The following is a 23,011-nucleotide window of genomic DNA, read 5'->3' on the forward strand; positions in this document are numbered from 1 at the left end:
CTGTATAAGTAGGGGCACTGCCAGCAGATCGAGAGACGTGATCATTCCCCCCTATTCGACATTGTTGAGGCCTCATCTGGAGTACTGTGTCCAGTTTTGGGCCCCACACTACAAGAAGGATGTGGAAAAATTGGAAAATGTCCAGCGGAGGGCAATAAAATTTATTAGGGGACTGGAACACATGAGTTATGAGGAGAGGCTGAGGGAACTGGGATTGTTTAGTCTGCAGAAGAGAAGAATGAGGGGGGATTTGATAGCTGCTTTCAACTACCTGAAAGGGGGTTCCAGAGAGGATGGATCTAGACTGTTCTCAGTGGTAGCAGATGACAGAACGAGGAGTAATGGTCTCAAGTTGCAGGGGGGGAGGTTTAGGTTGGATATTAGGAAAAACTTTTTCACTAGGAGGGTGGTGAAACACTGGAATGCGTTACCTAGGGAGGTGGTGGAATCTCCTTCCTTAGAAGTTTTTAAGGTCAGGCTTGACAAAGCCCTGGCTGGGATGATTTAGTTGGGGATTGGTCCTGCTTTGAGCAGGGGGTTGGACTAGATGACCTCCTGAGGTCCCTTCCAACCCTGATATTGTATGATTCTATAAGTAAAAAGCTGCCCTGACAATAGGGCCTGACTAACAATTGGGACATTACATTTATTTTTAGAGCGGAAAGGTGATTTAAAAATTCAAACACAAAAGATTTCATCTTTCATAAAGAAGAGAGTTCAGAGGATTCTCCTATAAGAGACCTTTTTCACCATCTGCAATCTGCTGCATGTTTTTCTTTGTTAAACAGAGAAAAAGAGGGGAATGGATTTTGATGCACAAGAACATAGATGGAAAATTTTCCTGTATTGGTATAAAGTCAAAACCTTTCTGGATGCTTTACAGACAAGTAAAATATAAAGTTCCTGTCCTGGAAAGCTTACAATAGAAGGGCCAGATTCAGCCACACTTTGTCGTATTGAGTAGTGTATTACAGCCTTAAGCAAAGCCCATTGAAATCAAGGGGAAGATTCCCATTCACTTTATTTTGCATTGTATCAAGCCCTTATCCTTATATATAGTTCCACTGATTTCAATCCTGGTAATTCAAGATAACCAACACAAAATCCAGCCCAAGCCTTCTCCTCAGGATCTGTTCTTCCTAGGGTTCCTCCCTTAAGACTACCTAGTCCCAGATGTTAGATTACTTTGACCAGTGGGGCCAGTCCTACCCCCTCTATATCCACAATCAATATAACAAGCTACACCTGTCAGAGTGAGCTGGGCCCAGTTACCATCTCTTCAGGTTTCAACACTTCTAACAGGGTGGGTGAACAAAAGAACATTATTACAATATGCATTGTTTCAGATTCAATACAGTAGTTTATTACTTGGGCTATTAAATATCAGTGTCTATATATACAGTGTAACTACCATTTTCAAAAATAACACTGTAGGAAATGTGGTCTGTAGAAGAGTCAAAATTGAGCAGTGATAACAGCTGTTTCTCTGTCCCTATAGCTTCCTCCAGCTTTGCATTGCCACTTGAAAAGAAGAGTTATTGAGAGATTCAAGAAATCTCTCTTCAGCCAACAGAGCAATCCTTGTAACTTGAAATTGGAAGTTAAAAAGGTGCAGTATTGTGAGACGTACCATCCATTGTGGTCTTCATCTCTTTTCTATTTGAATTATGCTATATGAATTAATCAAGGGGAGGGGGAGAAGAATTTTATAAAGGTTAATTAAGATGCTCTGAAATGTTCTTCATGTTCATCTTCTAGTTTAGTCATGAAAAATAAGTGTCTGATTCAACAAAAACTTACTTATGTTTTCAAATAATTAAATTTTTGGCATTATCCCCACACTCTGATTCCAGTAAACGATTTTTAGTTAGTATCACAAAAACTTTGATTAATTTGAAGTTGTTTAGAATTTTTGTGGAAAATGTTTAGGCAAATGCTTTAGCCACCTTTTAGTTGATAAGTCTGAAGGTCTAGATAAGCAGTGGTACAGATTGGTTTTAGATTTTGTCTTTGATCAGAGGCACACACATTGTAAATGGAAAGATCCAGCCAGCTGCTAATAAACAAAACATAAAATCCACCTCCTCAGAGATCAGAGAACTTGTTTTTCCTTTCATGGATCAGATCAGGATAGTAGCAGGGAGCAATTTAAAATAAAACAGCAGAAGATCAAAACAGTCACATAGACGTTTTCTGAAATTTATTTTATAACATAATATGATGATTCTCATATCTTTATCTTATAAATATGAAATAGAATTTTTTTTCAGTTCAAGGCATAATGCTGAAAGGAAAATTAATGCTTGCTATTTTTTTTAAAATGCAAATGCCTCCCTCGCTCAATAGTCTCAAAAATGGGCCTCTGTTAGCATAATATTTTATTAATTATTTACCAAGAAATGTTTCACAATACAGAACAAACAGGGTTGCATTTTTTTTTTATCATTTAACCTTTCCTTTTCTTGTCCTAGGATCAAATTGCAACTGTGTTTAAACTGGGGGGGGGGAAGGGCTAACTTTTTGTGTTAAATGCTAATAGAGCTGATTATGTCAACTCCTGTTATGTTATCATTACCAACATTTTGGTATTTTGGAACAACCTCTTTCTACTCAAAGCATGAATTCTTAGAAAGCACTGAAACTGCCCAATGCTCTTGAAGCCAAATTATTCGTCCTAATTGTTGACTAGTCTGTTAGCAATAATTCAGTGTCACCACTTGAAAATTACTGAAGACTTGCAAGCATTAAAGTATATTTTTTCTGGTCAGATATAGATTCAGCCTCTGTGATTCTGGGCCATGTACACAGAAGCATTGTGGTACAAGAAGGTGATAATCCCTTTCTGTGGGGAGACTGTATTTGGAAGACTGAATTCAGTTCCAAATATCTCCCTACCAGAAAAATGCAGGCAAGTTGGAAGCAGTTAATAGAACAATGAAAAACGTTCAGGGGGCTGGGAGGATTGATGGATGAGGAAGAAGTAAAAGCTAAATATTTGAAAGTCAGTGGGAGTTGGGTGGCAAATTTCAGAATCTCAGCCAAGGGCCACCAACGTGAAGGGTAGTTTGTAGTAAAACTAGAAGTTAATGGGATGCAATTAAGTAGAGAAAAGTTTAGGATGAGCCCTGGAAGACCCTCCCGGACAATGATATTGTACAATCATTTTCAGTGGGAAATGGTGGAAGGCCTATTGCCTGAAACATCTAAAATTAGTGTGAGCAGGTGATTGGATTAGAAGAACAGACTGTTAGAAAGATTCCTGCATTGCCAGAGGTGAGGGTGGAGTACAGGACCTCCCATAATAGGTTTTGTCTGTGTCTAACCAGTGTGATTCTACAGCATTAAAATGAGAAGAGTGTTGATTATGCTGGAGATACTGTAGAGTATGGGGACAGACATTTCTTTCTTATTTATCTACAAAGATGACATTGTAATGTCAAAATGATACTGGATCCTACATCCCTATGTAGACACCCCAAAATGATTTGATTCTCAATTTTCATATGTTCACAGCAGTCAGTTGAAATCAAAAGTGATGAGAGCCCACTGATAGAAAATCAGGCAATTTAAATATGAATTTAGGAACTTAACTTTACGTACCAAACTTTGAAAGTCTCAAACTATTGACTATTTCTCCCCTAGTTTTGAGAACACATTTTTTCTTTTTTGTTTTCATACAAATTTGCACTTTAATATTTCTTTCACATGTACCACATAGCTGTGAGGCTTATACTGAGTGCAGTTTGGCTGCCTTCAGTGTTTGATAAATACCTCTGAAGGGAAGAAAGTAGAGCATTCATGACAGAATTGACCAGTTCTTTATTCATTTCAAATGTATTGAAAGCCCTTTTCTCCTCTAACTCTGGATTTTAGGAGAGTGAAAAACTACTTATGTTCTGTGATGGAAGTTTTTGGTGTAAAAAATGTAGTTTTAATATGATTTTTGCTTTTTTCCAGCTGCTTCAGGGTTCTCCTGAACTGATTGAGCCCAACTTTTTTATAGCAGATTGCCATTTGTTACTTCACTCCTCAGGGGGAAATATATTGGCCCCAGATGATAGAACAGGTAAGGAAAGCAAACAAAAACCCATGATCTGAAATACACTTTTCAAGTCGGATACATGGTATTGAGATGGAAGCTTTCAGTAAAGAGAAATTAACTCTTTGTTATCAGTTACTGTCTTTACTGACAATTAAGTCGTATTTGCGCAACTGATTTAAAAGACAGAATACTTTGTGATTGTGAACCAGACATAAGCATTTAAAAGAATATGTTCTTGAGTTTGGGGGAGGATTTTTTCAAAGAGACAAATTGCAGTTAGGTGCCTAACTGCCATTGAAAGGCGGTGGGAATTTGGTGCCTCTTATTTGTGTCTTTGAAAATCTTCCACTTGGGTCTTAAGCAAAGCCATATTTTAAACACTGTGCAAGAAAGAACTCTTCTTATACCATGTTTTAAAGTGGTTGCACTAACATGACTTAATTGCCTCTCTGGATGGGGTCTCAGAGAGCTGGAGAGGAAACAGTAAAACATAGTTCATCTGCTCCAGCACTCTCCATACAAGGGCTTGTAAACATGTATACTTTTCATACATAGTTATCATCAAATGTGGTTTGCACCTAAGTTGAACACTCCTGCAGACAATGAGCTCCATCCTTAGCAACACCCAATAAACACAAGTGCAAAGTACTACACTTAGGAAAGAAAAATCAAATGCACAACTACAAAATGGGTAATAACTGGCTAGGCAGTGGTACTGCTAAAAAAGACCTGGGGTTATAGTGGATCACAAATGGAATATGAGAACACAGTTGCAAAAAAGGCTAATATTCTGGGGTGTATTAACAAGAGTGTAGGAGGTAACTGTCCAGCTCTACTCAGCACTAGTGAGGCCTCAGCTGGAGTACTATGTCCAATTCTGGATGGCACACTTTAGGAAAGATGTGGACAAATTGGAGAGAGTCCAGAAGAGAGCAACAAAAATGATAAAAGGTTTAGAAAGCCTGGTCTATGAGGAAAGGTGAAAAAACTGGGCATATTTAGTCTTGGGACAAAAGATTGAGGGGGGACCTGATAACAGTCTTCAAATATGTTAAGGGCTGTTATAAAGAGGATGGGGATCAATTGTTCTCCATGTCCACTGAAGATAGGACAAGAAGTAATGGTCTTAATCTGAAGCAAGGGAGATTTAGGTTAGATATTAGGAAAAACTTTCTAACTATAAGGATAGAATCATAGAACTGGAAGGGACTCTTGGCAGATCTAATTATCTAGACTATTCCTGTTAAGCTCTGAAATAGACTTCCAAGGGAGATTGTGGAGTCCCCATTACTGGAGGTTTTTAAGAACAGATTGGATAAACACCTGTGAGGGATGGTCTAGGTTTACTTGGTCCTGCCTCAGAGCAGAAGGCTGGCCTGATGGCCTGTCGAGGCCCCTTCCAGCCTTACATTTCTATGACTCTATGATCACAACCACATACAAATGTCCAGAAGATCACATCATACTGTAAGAATTTCCTCCTCCCACCAGTTTCCATGATCACAGTGGTCAATGCAGCAAAAACAGATGAAGATCAAGATTAGCTATTTCTCTTGTTAATAAACTGTTCTGTTATCATTCTGGCTATGCTGTGATTGCTAAGAAACGCTGATGAGGCACATGTAAGCCAAAAATTCAGTGATTTAACATTGCCTGATATTTGCCTTATAGGCTTTCCTGGTAGTTTTGACATGGAGGAAGGAATGACATATGAACAGATGCAGGTCAGCTTTTCACGTTCTTCATGAACAATGTTTTCTTACTTCTAACCAGGATATATATTTTTTACTAACCAGAATTTGCTTTAATCTGTAGTCTGTGATTGAAGAGGTTCTGGAGGAAAGTGGTTATTACAATTTCACTTCTAACAGGTGAGTTTCAAAGTTCAGTTTCAAAAGGAAACATTAAATTATGATGTGGTAAGCCAATGATACATTATCTTTTATTTCCTAATTGTAGCTTTCTCTTTCAGTTTTAATGTAACACATAATGTTATGGCATATAGACCTGGACTGGATAGAACTGTTTTAGGACATTTTAGCCAGTCTTCTAGATCAGCCACCGCTGCTGTATTCTTTGCTAACAGAGAAGAATGGTGTTTGCTTGGTAGCAATTTCCTCTCATTATTCCATGTGAAAACTCAGTTGAAACAAAAGGCACCTCTATCCCATTCATTTTAATGGGAGTTTATTTTGTCATAGAATCATAGAATGTCAGGGTTGGAAGGGACCCCAGAAGGTCATCTAGTCCAACCCCCATCTAGTCATAAACCCCTACGGCTACAAGACTGAACCTAGCACAGTCAGTATAATGTTTGGATGCAGTACAAAAAGGAAGAAATGTAGGTGCTAACAAAAAAGAGCAGGAGGAAGTGAAATGAAGATGTGTTTGAAACTGCAGGCAGCAGTCTCTCTCTCTCTCTCTCTCTGACACACACACACATTACATAAAGAGGGTTATGCGTGGAAATACTTCATGGAATATAGAATAACACAAGCCTGGTATTTCTAGTTCTGTTTACCCATCTAGTCCTAAAGCCCCTTCAGCAGATTTTTAATAATTCATGTTTCCCCTGTTGAAGAAGTGGTTCATCTTTGCTTCTTTCCTTGGTCTTCCCCAGCAGTCTGCTCCTGTTGCCAATGACCAACATTTTCAAATGTGGGGACCTAAAATTAAAGCTCCTAAATGCATGCTTAGGGGCCTTAAATAAAAGTGGCCTCATTTTCAGAGGTGAGAAGCACCTGCAGCTCCTGATGTTTCAGTGGTATTTGCATAGGTCTAACAAGGCTATTATATAAATGTACCACAGTTTTATAGGCATTTTCCTCATGCTTACTGACTGGCACAAAACATCGTACAAAGACTAAATATAACTAGGCAGGTGTTCGGTGCATGTGGGCAGGAGTCTTTTACACACATTAGTATAAAAAAGAATCTGTTGCTTAGTGGAACTATACATAGATGTTAGCATTGCTGCAAAGTATGTGTGTATGTCAGCATATTGCATAGGAATTGGGTATTAATGTACATTATACCATCAGCTCCAAAATGGTTCATATTCGCAGTCTTCTAGTTCCGATACCTATTTCTCAGCTCTGGTCCCATGTGTGTTGTGGATTCCCTAACGTATCTTGTTCTTTGGTATCTACATTTTAAAATGTTTTTCTAAATGTCTGGAAATCCCACATTATGGGAGAGATTGTGACTCTTCCTACACAGCCATGCAGGGGAACAATGGGGCATAAATCACTGTCTTACTTCCCTACGCTGTCTGCTTGTGCTGTTGGTAGGAGCGCCGAAGGAAGAGCAACCACTGCTAGGTCATTACACCCCCCCCAATGTATGTGGGCAGGGAATGCATGGAGTCTTGGCTCCACCTTCTCCACACAGTGGGGGACAGCTGTCCCAGGGTAGTCCCCCTGGAGCAAAGGGGAACTGGAAGTCAAATTGACTCTGAGTCAGACTGTGCTTCCTGGCCTGATCCTAGGGCAGCATGTGGCAAAACGGGAATTGACCCCCATAGTTAAATACATTTTTTGGGAGGGTGTGGAATGGGACCCTTTCACACTCATTTGTTGGAAGTGTATTATTTGAATTTGAAGTTTAACTATTTCTTACTCTTAGAGAATGTGTATTTAGACAGTACACATGGTTAGATTTTTGAAATGTCACTGCCTACAGTACATTCTCTTGCTGTTATTCCAGGAGTTACTCTTCAACATACATCCTCTTATCTGCTGTCTTGCATAGTTATGCTTGGCTCCCTTGCCACTACAATACCCTTCCTTCCCCAGTCCCCTTCACCACTACCAAGTAGCCCACATATTTCTCCCTGTCTTTCAGAAAATGCATTTACCTTCAAAGTCTGCCATCTGCATTTCCTGACAAATGACCATGTTTCCTACACTATGCTCTGCTCAATTCTATTTTGAGCCCTCTGAATCCTGCACATTTGTTTCTCCGCACTCACTGTCTTGGTACCCAAACAGTGCAATTTTGATAGCTATCCAGTACAGGATGATTCATGTAGCCAGCAGACAGACATCATTAGGTTTTACTGTATCTCTAAATCTCCAAACAGTTCAAGCTGACTGAAAGGACAAATCACCCTCCTCAAACTGCAATCCGTGCTGCTTGTCAGTGTCCACCGTTATTTGGCCTTATTGTACTAACCATAAATGGGACTGCAGACCTCACAGCTGCATCCCATCAGCCTTGCCTTGCCTAAGGGAGTCTTGATCTCCTACTTCTACATACACTGTGGACTGTCTCAGGAATAACTACAACCTTTCCAACACTAATCCAGCATATCATGTGACTCCTTGCAATCCTCAATTATCTCCTTTTCTTAGGCAATAGTTCATAAATAACAAGGCTTTGAAAAAAGTTATTAATCATAGAATACTAGCAGGAGTCTGTGTGCATTTTTCTTCTAGCAATCTGCTGAACCTTCCTTCGACTTTTAACTCTCCTGGCTGTTTAAAATGCTGTGTTCTAGATCTAGCTCTGGAGTTTCTAAAGTGAGCAGCAGGAGTGTTGCAGGGCTTATGGCATGGAACCACTTAAAGCTGTTGCTTCTGGGAGGAGATGGAGTGGTCAGAGTCTGTGCACTTTCTTCCATGGAATTTTGGTGCTCCAGCTGCTGCGCTGGGCTTACTTCATCCTTCCAATAGTGCAGCACAGGTGCCTGTCATGCTGCCAGTTCTCATCACAAGCCTGGCAATATTTGTTTTCTTATAAAGTCCTAGCTCCTGGGGATGAGTGATTATGTGAGAACCACAGCTTTTCTCCCTCTTTTTAAAAATAAGTTTCCAGCCTTCGTTGTTCAGGAAAAAAGCCTGAAAACGTGAACTCTAGAGGCTAAAAAAGATTGCCAAATGTAATCTCATGATTTGTAAGCCAATCTTTTTTCATTTCTGGGGCCTGACTCATGATATTTGAACACTTGGAATTGACAGTACTTACTCCTAGGGGAATTCTGTGCCACTGTACACGTGCAGAATTCATGTCCCCCTGCAGATTTTTTTCCCTCTGCAGAAAATTCATTCTGCTGGGGAGGCGCTGCAGTTATACCTTTTGACCACCAGGGGCTGCTGTGGTGCCAGAAGAGAGGGCAGCCAACTCTGGGCTGGAGCAGCCAGCCACGGAGAGGGAGGGTGCAAAGGCTTTCTTCCTCACAGTGCCCTGCCCATGGGGCTGGGTGAGAAGGCACAGGATATGTGGGGGAGGGACAGAGTACGGCACACAGAGCTGCTGGAGGATCACATAGACTGGGGTTCAGAAGGGATAGTGGGGGAACAGACTGGGGCAGGGCACTGGAGCTAGTGAGGTGATAGCATTGAGCCAGGTGCTGAATCGGTGTGGGGGTTTAGGGCCACATGATGATGGGGGGGCGGGGGTGGAACTGAATGGGGGTGCTGAGACACATGGGGGCAGAGGGATGCAGGGACACATGGGGACAGTGGGGGAGAGGGTGGCAGAATGGGGGTGCAGGGATACATGGGTGATTGGTGTTCCAGGGACACACAGGGACAGGGCGGATGTGCCTGACTGAATGGGAGAGGCTAGGGGTCAGCCAGGATATGCATGGAGGAGGCTCCCCAACTCCCTAAAAATCACCCCCCAAAAATGTCCATGCTTCTTCCCCCACACCCAACAACCCTGCAGGTTCACTCCCAAGATCCTTCCCAGCAATTAATTCCCTCTCCCTCAGCTTCTCTGTTACCCCTGACTTCCCCAAGCCTTTGTACTGCTTCTGAGGGGTGCAAAAATACATTTCTGTATTGTAGTTTAAATGAGTTATTACTCAAAGTTCTGTATTAATATGTGCAGGTTTGTACTTGGGTGGCTTAGCCCAAGCTGCAACCCGTGGTGCTGTGGCCACACTGCTGTCTACATGCTCCCAGCTGCTTTGTGGATGTATCCTGTATTTGATAGCGAATGCAAAATCTACAGTTTGACTGCATACAGCACAATAATACAGGTCCCCAGTTCTTCCAGGAACACATTTCTTCTGGAAAATCCTTTTCTTTTCAGCTTTTTTCTATGTTATGTATATTTTCTGCTCCCTTAGCACCTCTACCCTAACTTTCTGCCTGCAAGAAGCTGGGACTGGATGACAAGGGGTGGATCACTCAGTGAAATGCCCTGTTCTGTTCACTCCCTCTGAAGCATCTGAAATGTATCTTGAAAGGGCTTTCAGTTCATCACCTAAATCACTTGCATCAGTATCGCATCATCATGTGTCAACACTGTCTCTAGTGCCCTGCCCTGCTGGTGTAGGTCTTCTTCAGGTTTAGTGAGGAGTTTTGGAATATCATACAACATCCCAAATGTACTGCTGTTTTCCTTGAGCTGCTTGAAACGTTCTTCAACTGACTGTATTGCACAATCTAGCACCTGGTTCAAGGATTCGACTTTGAATTGTTGTTTGGGGTCTCTTATGGGATTATCCCGTGCCTCATAATCAAAATGTCTTCTTCTTCGGTGACTCTTGTATTCTTGAATGGGTGGGGAAATAGCTTCAGTGTGAAGTTCCTCTGCCAACTTCTGTGCACTCTTCAGAATGTTTTGAAATCCTTCATCTGACCGGTAAGACTGTAGGTATGACTTTGCTTTGTCCAGTTGTTCCATTGCTCCAGATATATCAAGGTCAACACCTTGGAGTCTCTTGCTTACAACATTTATTTCAAACAGGATGTCATGCCACAACACTAAGCCACGCAAAAATTTGCAGTTGTGTATGTTTGTGGTGATTCCATTTACCTCTGCCACTGTTCTCCCACAAACAGTTCCTGTCATAGCATTACCCTCCATAATGGCAACTATGGCATCATCTATCTTCCCAATTCGGTGTTTGATAGGTTTTATCGCCTCCACTCAACTTTGCCGTTGTGTGGCACTCAGTGGTTTGAGTGTCAGAGAGGATGTTCCCAAATGTTGCTTCAAAATTTGCCATCGATGAGTTGATTTAGAGAAAAATACATAGATGCTTTGAATTACATAAAAAAAATTCAGCAGCCTCACTAAAAGTTGATGCTGCATCACTGACCACCAAGCTCAATGAATGAGAACTGCATGGGACAAAAAAAGCTCGAGGGTTTAACTCTCGGATCCGTGTCTGCACTCCTCTGTTCTTTCCTCTCATGTTGGCACCATTATCGTAGCCCTGACCTCTCAAGTCAGCTATCGCAATTCCCGTATCTTCCAGCTTTTTAAGAAGCACATTTGTCATACCAGCTCCTGTAGTATCATCAATGTCAATAAATTCTAGAAAATGCTCTCTGACAGTCACCATTGCAGGGACATTTTCACTAGGTTCTGTTGTTGTTACAAAATACACCATTAAACTCATTTGTTCTGTATGGCTGATGTCAGGTGTGCAGTCCAGAAAAGCAGAGTAATATCTTGCTGACTTCAAATCTGCCACAATCTTCTGTTTGACTTTTGTTGCTAGTAACCGTATGATCTCATTTTGAATTGTTTTTCCAAGGTAGTGGTGTGTGTACATTTCTTGGGTGTCAGAGTAACAGCCGTGTTAGTCTGTATTCGCAAAAAGAAAAGGAGTACTTGTGGCACCTTAGAGACTAACCAATTTATTAGAGCATAAGCTTTCGTGAGCTACAGCTCACTTCATCAGGGTGGTGACTCTTCTTAGATGCTCCTGGAGTACAGCATCAAACTCAGCCATCACCTCATGGTAAGGTGATGGTAAGGCCAGCCCTGGGTCTGATCCAGTGCGGCCATTCTTATTTTCTTATGCTCCGCACTATACGTTCCCCCCCACATCTGTAATAATGGTGGTGTCACTCAGTGTTACATAGGGAAATGACAGAAAAAAGATATGCAAAATTATAAACTGTGTGGAGTGCTGAGAAATGATTCCAACACCTAATTGGGTGACGTGTAGGGTGTTAAATTGTTAGAAACTGAGAAGCTGAACCCCATAAGATGGCCACACACATTTTTTTTTATTACAGTAATTGTTTTTCATTTTCATTATAATAGTAATTGCAGCCTCAGTGCAGGCCATTTCTTGAGGATTAATGACCATCTGGGGATAATGACCCTCAGCTGTGTCCTGAATAATCAATTCCTGCCCATCTATCATTAATCCCCATGAAATACTCAGTGCTTCAATTAGTGTCACTTGTTTGTACAGAAATTTATAAAAAAAATTAGCTGAATATTTCAAAATGAGTTTCATCCCAATGACTCTTCCCCTCTCTTTCTTTTCTCCTGATTTAACGTTACACCACGTATGGTTGCGGCTTACCCACATAAGTCAGATGTGTATGTGACTGTTTTTACTTGTGAGATCATTTACAGATAGGACAATGTATGCCTTCTGCAAACTTTCAGCATTGAGGTGGTCACACAGTATCCACGTTGAAAGATCTGATTTTAAATAACTATATTTCCTTTATATTTGCAGTCTGTTGCCTCATTATTTCATGTAAAGCTCCATAAAGTGTGTTAAGGGGCTTAATCCTAGAGCAGCTCAATTTATATGAAGGAGGATAGGTGTGTTACAAATGAACAGAACCTGCAGAAATGAAGGTCAGAGACTCTAGTGGTCTTCAGCTGAGTGCTGTAGTTCACCGAGACTCCAAATGAATTATTATATTGTATGTGCTGTCAGAGGTCCTCTTATGGTAGAGAAGTGCTGTTTCAAGAGTGGTACTGAGTGGTAACTGAGAGAACATTTCTAGCCCCACTATAATCAAGTGAGAAGACACTCATCTAATCAACAGTATACATTGCTATATGTATTGTCATAAATCATTCTTTTTCACAGCTTTTATTCACTGCATTTTTTCATTTCTGTAAATATTTTACACATAGGGAATGTCCAGTCAAATAGTTACAGGTAGCTTACTGTGTTTTTAGCAAATATGAAATAAAAAACAACATATAAATTGAAATAAAACAAAAGTAGTTACCCCACAACAGCGGCTCTTGTAGCTCCTCTCCTGCAGGACTGGTTCCCTCCTCCTGGCATTGCGACCTGGTGCATGGGCATAGAGCCACTCAGCATTGGCCTGGCCTCCCGTCTGTCATGATGGGAGGAGAGCTGGGCCAAATTTCAGTGAGTGGCATTGCAATCTGGTCAGAGTACCACTCACTCAAATTTGGCCCAGTCACCCCTCTGTCATCATGACGGAGGGGCAGCCGGATCAAACCTGAGCGTCACTGCCACCCCGTGCACCAGCTCTGGGCTGTACTGGGTCTGGGTTCAGGAACCAGAGGAACTGAAGCAGGAAGGCTGTCTCAGGCAATGTGGAGGAGGAAGCTGCCTGATTGATATGTAGAAGGGACAAGAGATGGACCTGGGCAGGGGTGGCAGGTTTGTAGAAATTTTGGTGGTGCCCAGAACCCGCCCCCCCCAAATTCCTTCCCCTACCTGCCTAAGGCTCTGGGATGGAGTTTGGGTGTTGGGTGCAGGCTCTGGGGTGGGGGTGCAGGAGGGGATGAGGGGTGCAGGCTCTGGGGCGGAGTTTGGGTGTAGGTTCTGGGCTGGGGCAGGGGGAGGGGGTGCAGGAGGGGGTGAGGTGTGCAGGCTCTGGGCTGGGGTGGGGGTGTAAGAGGGGTGAGGGGGTGCAGGCTCTGGGCGGGAGTTTGGGGATAGGAGGGGGTGCAGGGGTGAGGGCTGTGGGGCTGAGGATGAGAGGTTTGGGGTGTGGGAGGGGATTTAGGGCTGGGGCAGAGGATTGGGGTGCGGGGGGATGAGGACTTTGGCAGGGGGTGAGGGGCTCTGGGCTGGGACAGAGGATTAGGCTGTGGGGGGGATGAGGGCTCTGTCTGGGCCTGGGGTTGAGGGGTTTGGGCATTGGAGAGGCTCAGGGCTTGGGCGGAAGGGCAGGGTCAGGGCAGCCTGCCCTGCCACTAGTGGTTGGGTGGCACTAGGATGCTGTGGCAGCAGTTGATGCAGGGAGCCAGCAGAGCAGAGTCAGCGTGAGCTGCAGGCTCCCGGGCCGGGGCGGTGAGTGGGGGCAGCAAATCAGGCCGGGGAACAGTCGGGGGAGGTGCGGGAAGGCGGCAGGAGGGGCTGGGGGAGAGACCCGGCCCCAAACATTGGTGGAGCCCAGCCCCGGGCCCTGAATATTGCTGGAGCCCGGGCACCATGAGCGTATATAACTTGCTGCCCCTGGACCTGGGGGATGAGGGAGGGGAGTAGATTGGGACAAGGAGCCTGAGGCTAGGAAGACTGGGACTGGGGGGGAGAGGAAAACTGTGCGTTGGGGTTGGAGGAGACTGGGACTTGGTAGGCGAGGAGACTAGAACTGGAAGCTGGGTAGCACTCAAAATGACAGTGCTCACTTAATGAGCAACTACGGGTGCTGCTCCAGCAATGGGAAGCTTTGTAGGGTGGCAGATTCCGCCTAGGGTGGATGGGGGCAGACCGACCAAACCTGTGTGGTGCTGCAACTCGCTCAGATTTGGCCTGGCTTCCCCACCATCCATCATTAAATACTAAAAATCTTCAAATACTTGAAAGGATGTCAAAAAAAGATGGATAAAGATTGTTCTCTTTTGTCACAGAGGGCATGACAAGAGGCAATGGGTTCAAACTGCAGCATAGCCCATTTAGATTCAATCTCAGGAAAAACTTCCTAACTGTAAGAACAGTAGAATAATGGAACAGACTGCCTAGGGATACTTGTGGCACCTTAGAGACTAACCAATTTATTTGAGCATGAGCTTTCGTGAGCTACAGCTCACTTCATCGGATGCATACTGTGGAAAGTGTAGAAGATCTTATTTCATGAAAGCTCATGCTCAAATAAATTGGTTAGTCTCTAAGGTGCCACAAGTACTCCTTTTCTTTTTGCGAATACAGACTAACACGGCTGTTACTCTGAAATGTATCTATCATAGTAACTTGCCTGCTGATAGCACAGATATCCATTCTGATGTTGGTGAACACGAGTAGTAAAGATTTCCTAGGGCCAACGAACACTTACTACCACTTTATCTTTGCAGGTACCTCTACTATCCGTGGGGAACAAAGAACCATCCAACCAAAAGATGAGCACCTGCAAATCTGAACAGACTGGGTTTTTTTCTGATGAAGTCAACTGCCCTTACTTCAGCTAATATTGTGTGATCACCAAAGGGATAATAAGCTTTGCTCAAAGTATATTGATGGGAAGGGATTCCAATGCTGAAACAAAGGGGAGACAGCTTTCAAAAGACCTCGCGACTGATGAACTTCAGTATGATACTTTTGTGGCAGCTCTGTTTTACAGCATAAACTTCTTGCACTGTATGGGGGGAGTTCTGTACATACTATTTGGGAAAATGCTTCAAAGTGTGTGCATTAGGAGAAAAACATAATTCCTGACAATGAGTGAATATGTTCTATTTTTTTATTTTATTTTTTTAAAGAATTGTTGAATACTCAGGTTTGCTGGAACTATATTTTAAGGCTCATAGCCAGGCTATTTTTTATAGCAAGAGAAAGAAATCAAAAAGAGCACCGGGCAGGAAATATCTTTAGGTTCACTGCACCAGAATTAGAAATTGATTCAATTATTAAATATTTAAATGTAGCCATTTGGATAGTAGCAATTTCAAATGCTGGTATAGCACATTAATAGTATTTACAACTTGCACAGCTTCTGAGAATAATTGTCATTTTTTAAATTGCAACTTTGAATACAATATTAGAATGTGGGTGTATATATGTACATGTGTTGTGTGTGTGTGTGTGTGTATACCATATATATAGACATGCATATATTGTATAGATACATATATGTAAAATATGTATACAGTGTAATATACACACACATTTACTGTTTAACAGAAAATAAATAAGTAAATGAAACCAATGCTTTGCTGCTAATCAAATTTGTAGTACTTAATGCACTTTGAGGATCTCTCTCTATATGTACCTTATATGTTAGAGATGCAGAGTCTCTCAACTCAAGATTACTGAAGCTATTATTTTCATCTTTAGAGTTTTGACTAAGTGTGAGACCCATTCTCTACAGTCTGATTATACTATAACTAACATAACTACTGTAAAAATCAGAATACATATGGTGACATATACCTAGACTGTTGAAACTTATTTATTTTATGCTTATCATATAGTTACTTGTGACTGATTGGATGCATAAGTGTGTCTTATTTACTGTGAATACACTGGCAAAGTACTTCTGCTATAGTTTGCTTGAAACATATGTAAATAACTAGACATTATTTCTTAACAATGTACAGAATATTATTTCCCCCGTCATTTGGGATTTCACTAGCCCAGATTCTAAACTGGTGAGAGTTAGCAGCGGTGGGCCTAAGTTACGGTGAGGGTACAAAAGGCATCCACCCCCTTCCGAGACACCTTCACTGGAGAGGTTTGAGGTGGTGTAAAATGCACAGAAATTCAGAGATTGAGTGAGTGAGAGGGAGGAATACAAAGCCAAAAAGGGCATGTTTAAATCACAAGGAGGCATGCTGTTTAGAACGTGGGTTTATCCTTATGATGTGATGACCCACCCAGGAAACAAGCATGTGACAGCCCAGTCTAACATAACACATTTGCCCCAGCAAGTCGAAATGTAGCGCAGAAGGCCACCATGCCCGATTTTGGCATCTGGGTAATGACAGACTCATAGCAGCTAAGGTCCATTATGGAGCTGCTTTGGAAAGCAAACAAGGCTCTTACATGCCATCCTATGGAAAATGTTATCAGCAGGAACATCAGAGATGAATACATCTGCATTAGAAAGATAGGATTAGAAAAGATACTGTATTTTGTTTTCTAACATAATATTTTCACACATGATTGTCACCTATGCATATCCCCCTAATATCTACTGTCGACTGTTTTTCTGCTTTCCTACTACCTAAGTGCTGTAGTTAATATCAATCCATTTTTAGATATATCTGTTACGACTTCAAGGAGAGGCATACCTATTGGTTTCCCTCTCACCTGTTAAAAATTGACTGTCTTGCTGTGCAATTCTCTAACATCTTGTTATCATCACTGCAGGTTGCACCTTACTGGATGCATAATCCTTGCCCTGATTTATAACCTTCCTGGGTGTCATTTTATCTCACAACTCCTAAAATACCATGTATGTTAAAGCCATAGAATAAGTCCCCCTATGTGTTACCAGTGAACTAAAAGTGGTAATCTGTCATGCCGTATGAAATGTGTATCTCCTTAAAATGTAAATGCACATTTTTGAAAATGTAAATACAGGTGACCTGGAATTAGTATGTTTACACTAAGCATTCACATCATCTCTGGAACATGAAGCAAGCATGGTATCTCCCTATATTTAAAATAGCAGATACCACAATCATTGAAAATGTTGAGTTTGTAATGGCTCCTGCTGTACATATTATTTGAAAACCAAACCAAACCCTATTATGTTTTGCAATTAGAAGACTATCAAAATGCTTCTTCAACTAAGGTACCTGTTCCTCCAAAGAGTTCCACTGAATGGTTCCAGTTTACAAAGTGATATGAATATTAGAACAGTTGCCTTGCAAATACAACATAATTAGCAATGGCCGATGTATTATTTACAATGCAATCACGAAAAGTTAGCCCAAATTGTGGTTAAATATTAATGTGATTTTGATAGTCGCAGTGAACATCTTTCTTAGTACAGGAGAAAGGCAACAAGGTGTGGTTAATATCTGAGGTTTTATAAAGTAAGCCTGTACTGTATGTAACAAGAAAATCAGAATTTCTATGACATTTTGCATGCATTTCATACACAAAAGACCTCATTTAAACTAAGTCTTGATATATCGTCCCCACTCAATCTGAATACATATTTCCACAATTATTTTTTTTCAGAATAGCATAAAATTATCCTTACTTATATAGTGGGTATAAGTCAAAAATGTCTATTTACAATGTTCTTCCTCCACATGTGTTTTTTAATAATTAATTGTCAGACTGGAGTAAATAGAAACAGGGGCACTGCATCAACCACGGATTGGACCTTATTTTCAGGCATGTATTAAAGCGATGAGATTTGTGTTTAGGCTGGGTTTGTGTGATATTACTAAGTGTCTATTGATACTTGATGGCATAGTTTTCATTGGAAAACAGACTGTAGTTAGTGACTCTTGCGTTTATCCATAATAAATTTGTAGCGCTATCAAAAATGGGATAAATATTGTGTGGGCCCAATAATGGGCCCAAAGCACGGAAAGATGGTGTTTCAGCTGTGCTTGGTTGTGGCAGGCAGTGCAGAGCAGACTTAGGGGAACTCTGCAGCAGCTGTCAGTGGAATGCAGAATTAGGAAGTGAGCCTGGCTGGGGCATTGGCAGTACGCATGAGTACAGCATGGCTTCACTAGGCTAAAAGTCCATGCTAGGGAATTAGCGGGCCTCATCTGGTACTCTCCCTGTGTTCTGCAAGAACAGCTGGCACTCTCCAGCATGCTGGATATAGGAGATTAGAGTTGAGGATACAGTTTCTGGTTCCCTGCCCCTTATCCGCCCCCACCACCTTTACACAGTTGTCCTACTTACAGTTGACATTAAAAACTGGACATTTCCCACTGTGGGGTTGCCCATTCTAAGAGCAGACAATACAATAAAATTCCTGTTATATGCTACGATGAGGGAAATAACAATTTTGCAAGTGCACCTAGCTTGTGTGCCATTTCCCAAATGCTGGCCCTATGTGACTGTGTATGACAAGGGCCATCTACAGCATCAAGAATAATCAGTATTGAACACGGAATTGTTTTCGATTTCAACAATGTTAAATATGAATCAAATATTCTGTTTGGTTGACTTACACGTATTTTATTTTTTAAATGCTGGTATATTGCTTGTCTGTGTCTTTGGTGAGAGATCGTCACTGGTTCACTGATCTGAGCTGTATGTTATTTGTCCGTGGTTTTTTTAACCTAATTTCCTGTGGGAATTTTTTGCCTCTTGTGTAATCTATAGGAAGGCAGTCCCACTGCTCTGATGGTCCATTGTTTTGTGGGATTTCAGGGAAAAAACAACACAAAACACTTTTCCAAAGCTATCTTATATTGTACTTGGCTGCTCTTACAAAATTGCATGCAAGTTATAATTTGTTTTCTTCTGGATTGTTAGTGCAATTTTTTTTTAAAAGGGAGACCTCTGTAAGCAAATATAATTTGCTGAAAGTAAATATGCATATTACTGATTGTTGGTATATTTTGTCTTTCAAATGAATTGCTGTTACAGAGTATGTCTATTCTTTTATAGTCTTTTTCATATGAGTTAGAATTTGCAAATGTCCCATAGGCAACATTCTGTGATAGAGAAGTTCTGTCCATCATTAGAGTTAAATTACATACTGTAGGTATGATTGCTGTAGTTGTCTTCAATATCGTCTTCAGAGAGCTACAAGTAAGTTTGAAACCAAATCCTTCCCACTTCTAAATGACTTATAGGCCTTCCAAATAGTACACCATGGACACATACAGATTATAAATTGTAGATTATCCATGCATTTGTAATACTGTAGCTTCTGTGTTTAGATTTGTAAATGTAAAATGAGGTGCAATTAACTACAACAATGCACATTTTAAAGAAATATTCTCATCTCCGTTATTTTTATTAATTATTATGATGTTGGTACTTATCGGTCCCAGCTGAGATCAGGGCCCAATTGTGCTTGGCATTCTACAAACGAATAGAAAAAGTCCCTGCCCTGGAGAACTTACTGTCTAAATGGACAAGAAAAAAGGTAGGAAGGAAAACGCAGCTCTGAAGTGAGTTGCCCAAAGTCACACAGCAGGTCAGCAGCAGAACTGGAAGTCGAATCCAAATCTCCAGAGTCCTAGTCCAGAGCTTTATCCACTGGCCCATGCTGCATTGCAAAACTGTTGTTAGAGATGGACCCAAGCTGAAAAACTGAGATCTTTGATCACTACTGTCACAAAGCCTTAGGCATGGATGGGTCTGTTTTTTATTTTATTTGGGTCCACTACCACTGAAAATGAATTCACATTTGTTTTGAAGAATATTTTGCAGTTTATCCTCATGGCTAGAATTGGCTGCCAGTTACCCCAGCATATTTCCAGAAGAACACCACCGAAGTCAATGGAGGTACCCTGGGTTTACGCATGGGTAACAGAGATCAGAATTAACCTGAAATGTCTAGAAATGAAAGAAAGAAATTACCCATGGGATGTGAAAAATACATGGTTACTTTAAAAGCTTTCCTATTAGACTGCACGGTGATAACTGAGCAAAACAACAGCCTGAAACAAATGTAGGATTTGAGCTTGATTTCAGATATGAGGATATGCATCACTCGGCATCTTTCAAGATAAATATTCACACGAGTGTGGTAACTGTTCCTGTAAACTATGCAGGAATTTGTGATTATATATCTGAAATCAGGACCAGCCGCTTCAGTTAAATAATGAAAAAGATCCAGCTAAAAGGTCTGGTACAGGCCACTGTTGGAGACAGGATACTGAACTAGATGGACCCACGGATCTTATTTCTATATTTCCCCACGGAAATATTTCTATATTTCTATATTTCCACATGTGCTTAAAGTGTCTACCTTTTATAGTCCAGTTATGACTAACTTTTGAAAGAGGAATTTGGAAAAGTGCACTGGCTCATCATTTCAATTGTGTTTTCAATTAGGAGATTTGACAATGAATAAAAGGGGTTATAAAATGCTGTTAATAATGTAGCGAGACCTGGATGAACATGTCTCACATTTCCCTCCAACTTAAGATCATTCTTGTATTCCAAGAGCAATGTTTAGAGCACTGCACTCCAAAAAACCCCAAACCTATTCAAATTGTAGCCTGATTCCAGGAAGAACTGGCAGTTTGAAGTGAGCGTGCATTTAGGTAGAGACAAAACAAGAAATCACTTTGGAATGTTATTTCTTTTCAGTGGATGAACTGGCAGTTGATTTTGGATACCAAAGTCTGAGCTGAAGGTTCCATCATTCAGTTTGTCCAAATAGACAGCAGCAATCAGAAAACAAAATCCTTGAGTCCATTTCAACTATTGGCTTTCAGTAAATTAAAACGAGGCTGTCAAGTGATTAAAAATTAATCTCAATTAATCACACTATTAATTGCGCTGCTAAACAATAATAGAATATCATTTATTTAAATAGTTTTGGATTTTCTTTACATGTTCAAATATATTGATTTCAATTACAACACAACACAAAGTGTACAATGCTCACTTTGTTTATTTTTATTACAAATATTTGCATTGTAAAAAACAAAAAAGAAATAGTATTTTTCAGTTCACAAGTACTGTAGTGCAATCGCTTTATCATGAAAGCTGAATTTACAAATGTAGAATTATGTACAAAAAATAACTGCACTCAAAAATACAACAATATAAAATATATGAATCCACTCAGTCCTACTCTTGTTCAGCCAATAGCTCAGACAAAAAGTTTATTTAACTTGCAGGAGATAATACTGCCTGCTTCTTGTTTATAATGTTAACTGAAAGTGAGAACAGGCATTCACGTGGCACTGCTGTAGCCAGCATCACAAGATATTTACATGTCAGATGTGCCAAAGATTCATAGGTCCCTTCGTGCTTCAACCACCATTCCAGAGGACGTGTGTCCATCCTGATGACGAGTTTTGCTTGATAACGATCCAAAAAACATGTACCGACACATGTTCATTTTCATCATCTGAGTCAGATGCCACCAGCAGAAGGCTGATTTTCGTTTTGGTGGTTCGGGTTCTGTAGTTTCCACATTGGAGTGTTGCTTGTTGCTCTTTTAAGACTTCTGAAAGCAAGCTCCACACCTCATCTCTCTCAGATTTTGGAAGGCACTTCAGATTCGTAAACTTTGGGTTGAGTGCTGTAGCTGTCTTTAGAAATCTCACATTGGAGCCTTCCTTGCGTTTTGTCAAATCTGCGGTGAAGATGTTCTTAAAACGAATATGTGCTGGGTCATCATCCGAGACTGCTATACCATGAAAGATATGGCAGAATGCAAGTAAAACAAAGCAGGAGAAACACAATTCTCCCCCAAGGAGTTCAGTCACAAATTTAATTAACACATTTTTTTAACTAGCGTCATCAGCATGGAAGCATGTCCTCTGGAATGGTGACCGAAGCATGAAGGGGAATACAAATGTTTAGCATATCTGGCACATAAATACCTTGCAATGCTGGCTACAAAATTGCCATGTGAACGCCTGTTCTCACTTTCAGGTGACATCGTAAATAAGAAGAGGGCAGCAGTATCTCCTGTAAATGTAAACAAACTTGTTTGTCTTAGCAATTGACTGAACAAGAAGTAGGACTGAGTGGTCTTGTACGCTCTGAAGTTTTACATTGTTTTGTTTTTGAGTGCAGTTATGTAACAAAAAAAATCTACATTTGTAAGCTGCACTTTCATGATAGAGATTGTACTACAGTACTTGTCTGAGGTGAATTGAAAAATACTATTTCTTTTGTTTATCATTTTACAGTGCAAATATTTGTAATAAAAATAAAGTGAGCACTGTACATTTTGTATTCTGTGTTGTAATTGAAATCAATATATTTGAAATGTAGAAAAAAATAAAAAGATTTCATAAATTTCAATTGGTATTCTATTGTTTAACAGTGATTAAAACTGCCAATGAAAGGAGAATTAATTTTTTAATCACGCTTAATTTTTTTGAGCTAATCGTGTGAGTTAACTGCAATTAATCGACCACCCTAATTAAAACTGAATTATACAAGGCTTTCTGTACTTTAGTGTTCTCAATAGGAGATGGTGAGGCTCACAACAAGAAAATTAGTAATTAAAAAAAAAACAAATGGAACCAATTGAAATCCACAGGTAATGTCAGCGGCACCATGATACGCTTTGGGGACAGTCCTAAAACTTTGCAGTGCAATCTGTTGTTCTTAATTTACACCAGGCTGAATTGATCGTCTCTGTAATTAGGTTTATATTGCAGACAATAGGAATTAAATAAATGAGGGAGGTGAGTAGCTGCAGACAGCAATTTTTAAAGATGCCT

General features: G+C 40.7%; 1 protein-coding gene across 5 annotated transcripts in view; it reads left to right on the forward strand.

Annotated features, from left to right (window-relative positions):
* The window catches only part of NEK10 (NIMA related kinase 10), a 173,651-nt gene extending 157,883 nt beyond the window's left edge, over positions 1 to 15,768 (forward strand). For 4 of the 5 annotated variants that reach the window (XM_073333426.2, XM_073333429.2, XM_078851751.1 and 1 more), the window contains 5 exons: positions 1,499 to 1,609; positions 3,958 to 4,066; positions 5,714 to 5,766; positions 5,858 to 5,913; positions 15,026 to 15,768. In XM_073333426.2, the coding sequence (XP_073189527.2) occupies positions 1,499 to 1,609; positions 3,958 to 4,066; positions 5,714 to 5,766; positions 5,858 to 5,913; positions 15,026 to 15,074 (378 nt within the window). In that variant the 3' untranslated portion in view covers positions 15,075 to 15,768. Of the gene's footprint in view, positions 1 to 1,498; positions 1,610 to 3,957; positions 4,067 to 5,713; positions 5,767 to 5,857; positions 5,914 to 15,025 lie in introns of those variants that run through there. The other variant, XM_078851753.1, reaches the window with a different exon arrangement.
* The last annotated feature ends 7,243 nt before the right edge of the window (positions 15,769 to 23,011 follow it).

This window comes from Lepidochelys kempii, chromosome 2 (genome assembly GCF_965140285.1).
Source record: "Lepidochelys kempii isolate rLepKem1 chromosome 2, rLepKem1.hap1, whole genome shotgun sequence".
NCBI classification, from domain to species: domain Eukaryota; kingdom Metazoa; phylum Chordata; order Testudines; family Cheloniidae; genus Lepidochelys; species Lepidochelys kempii.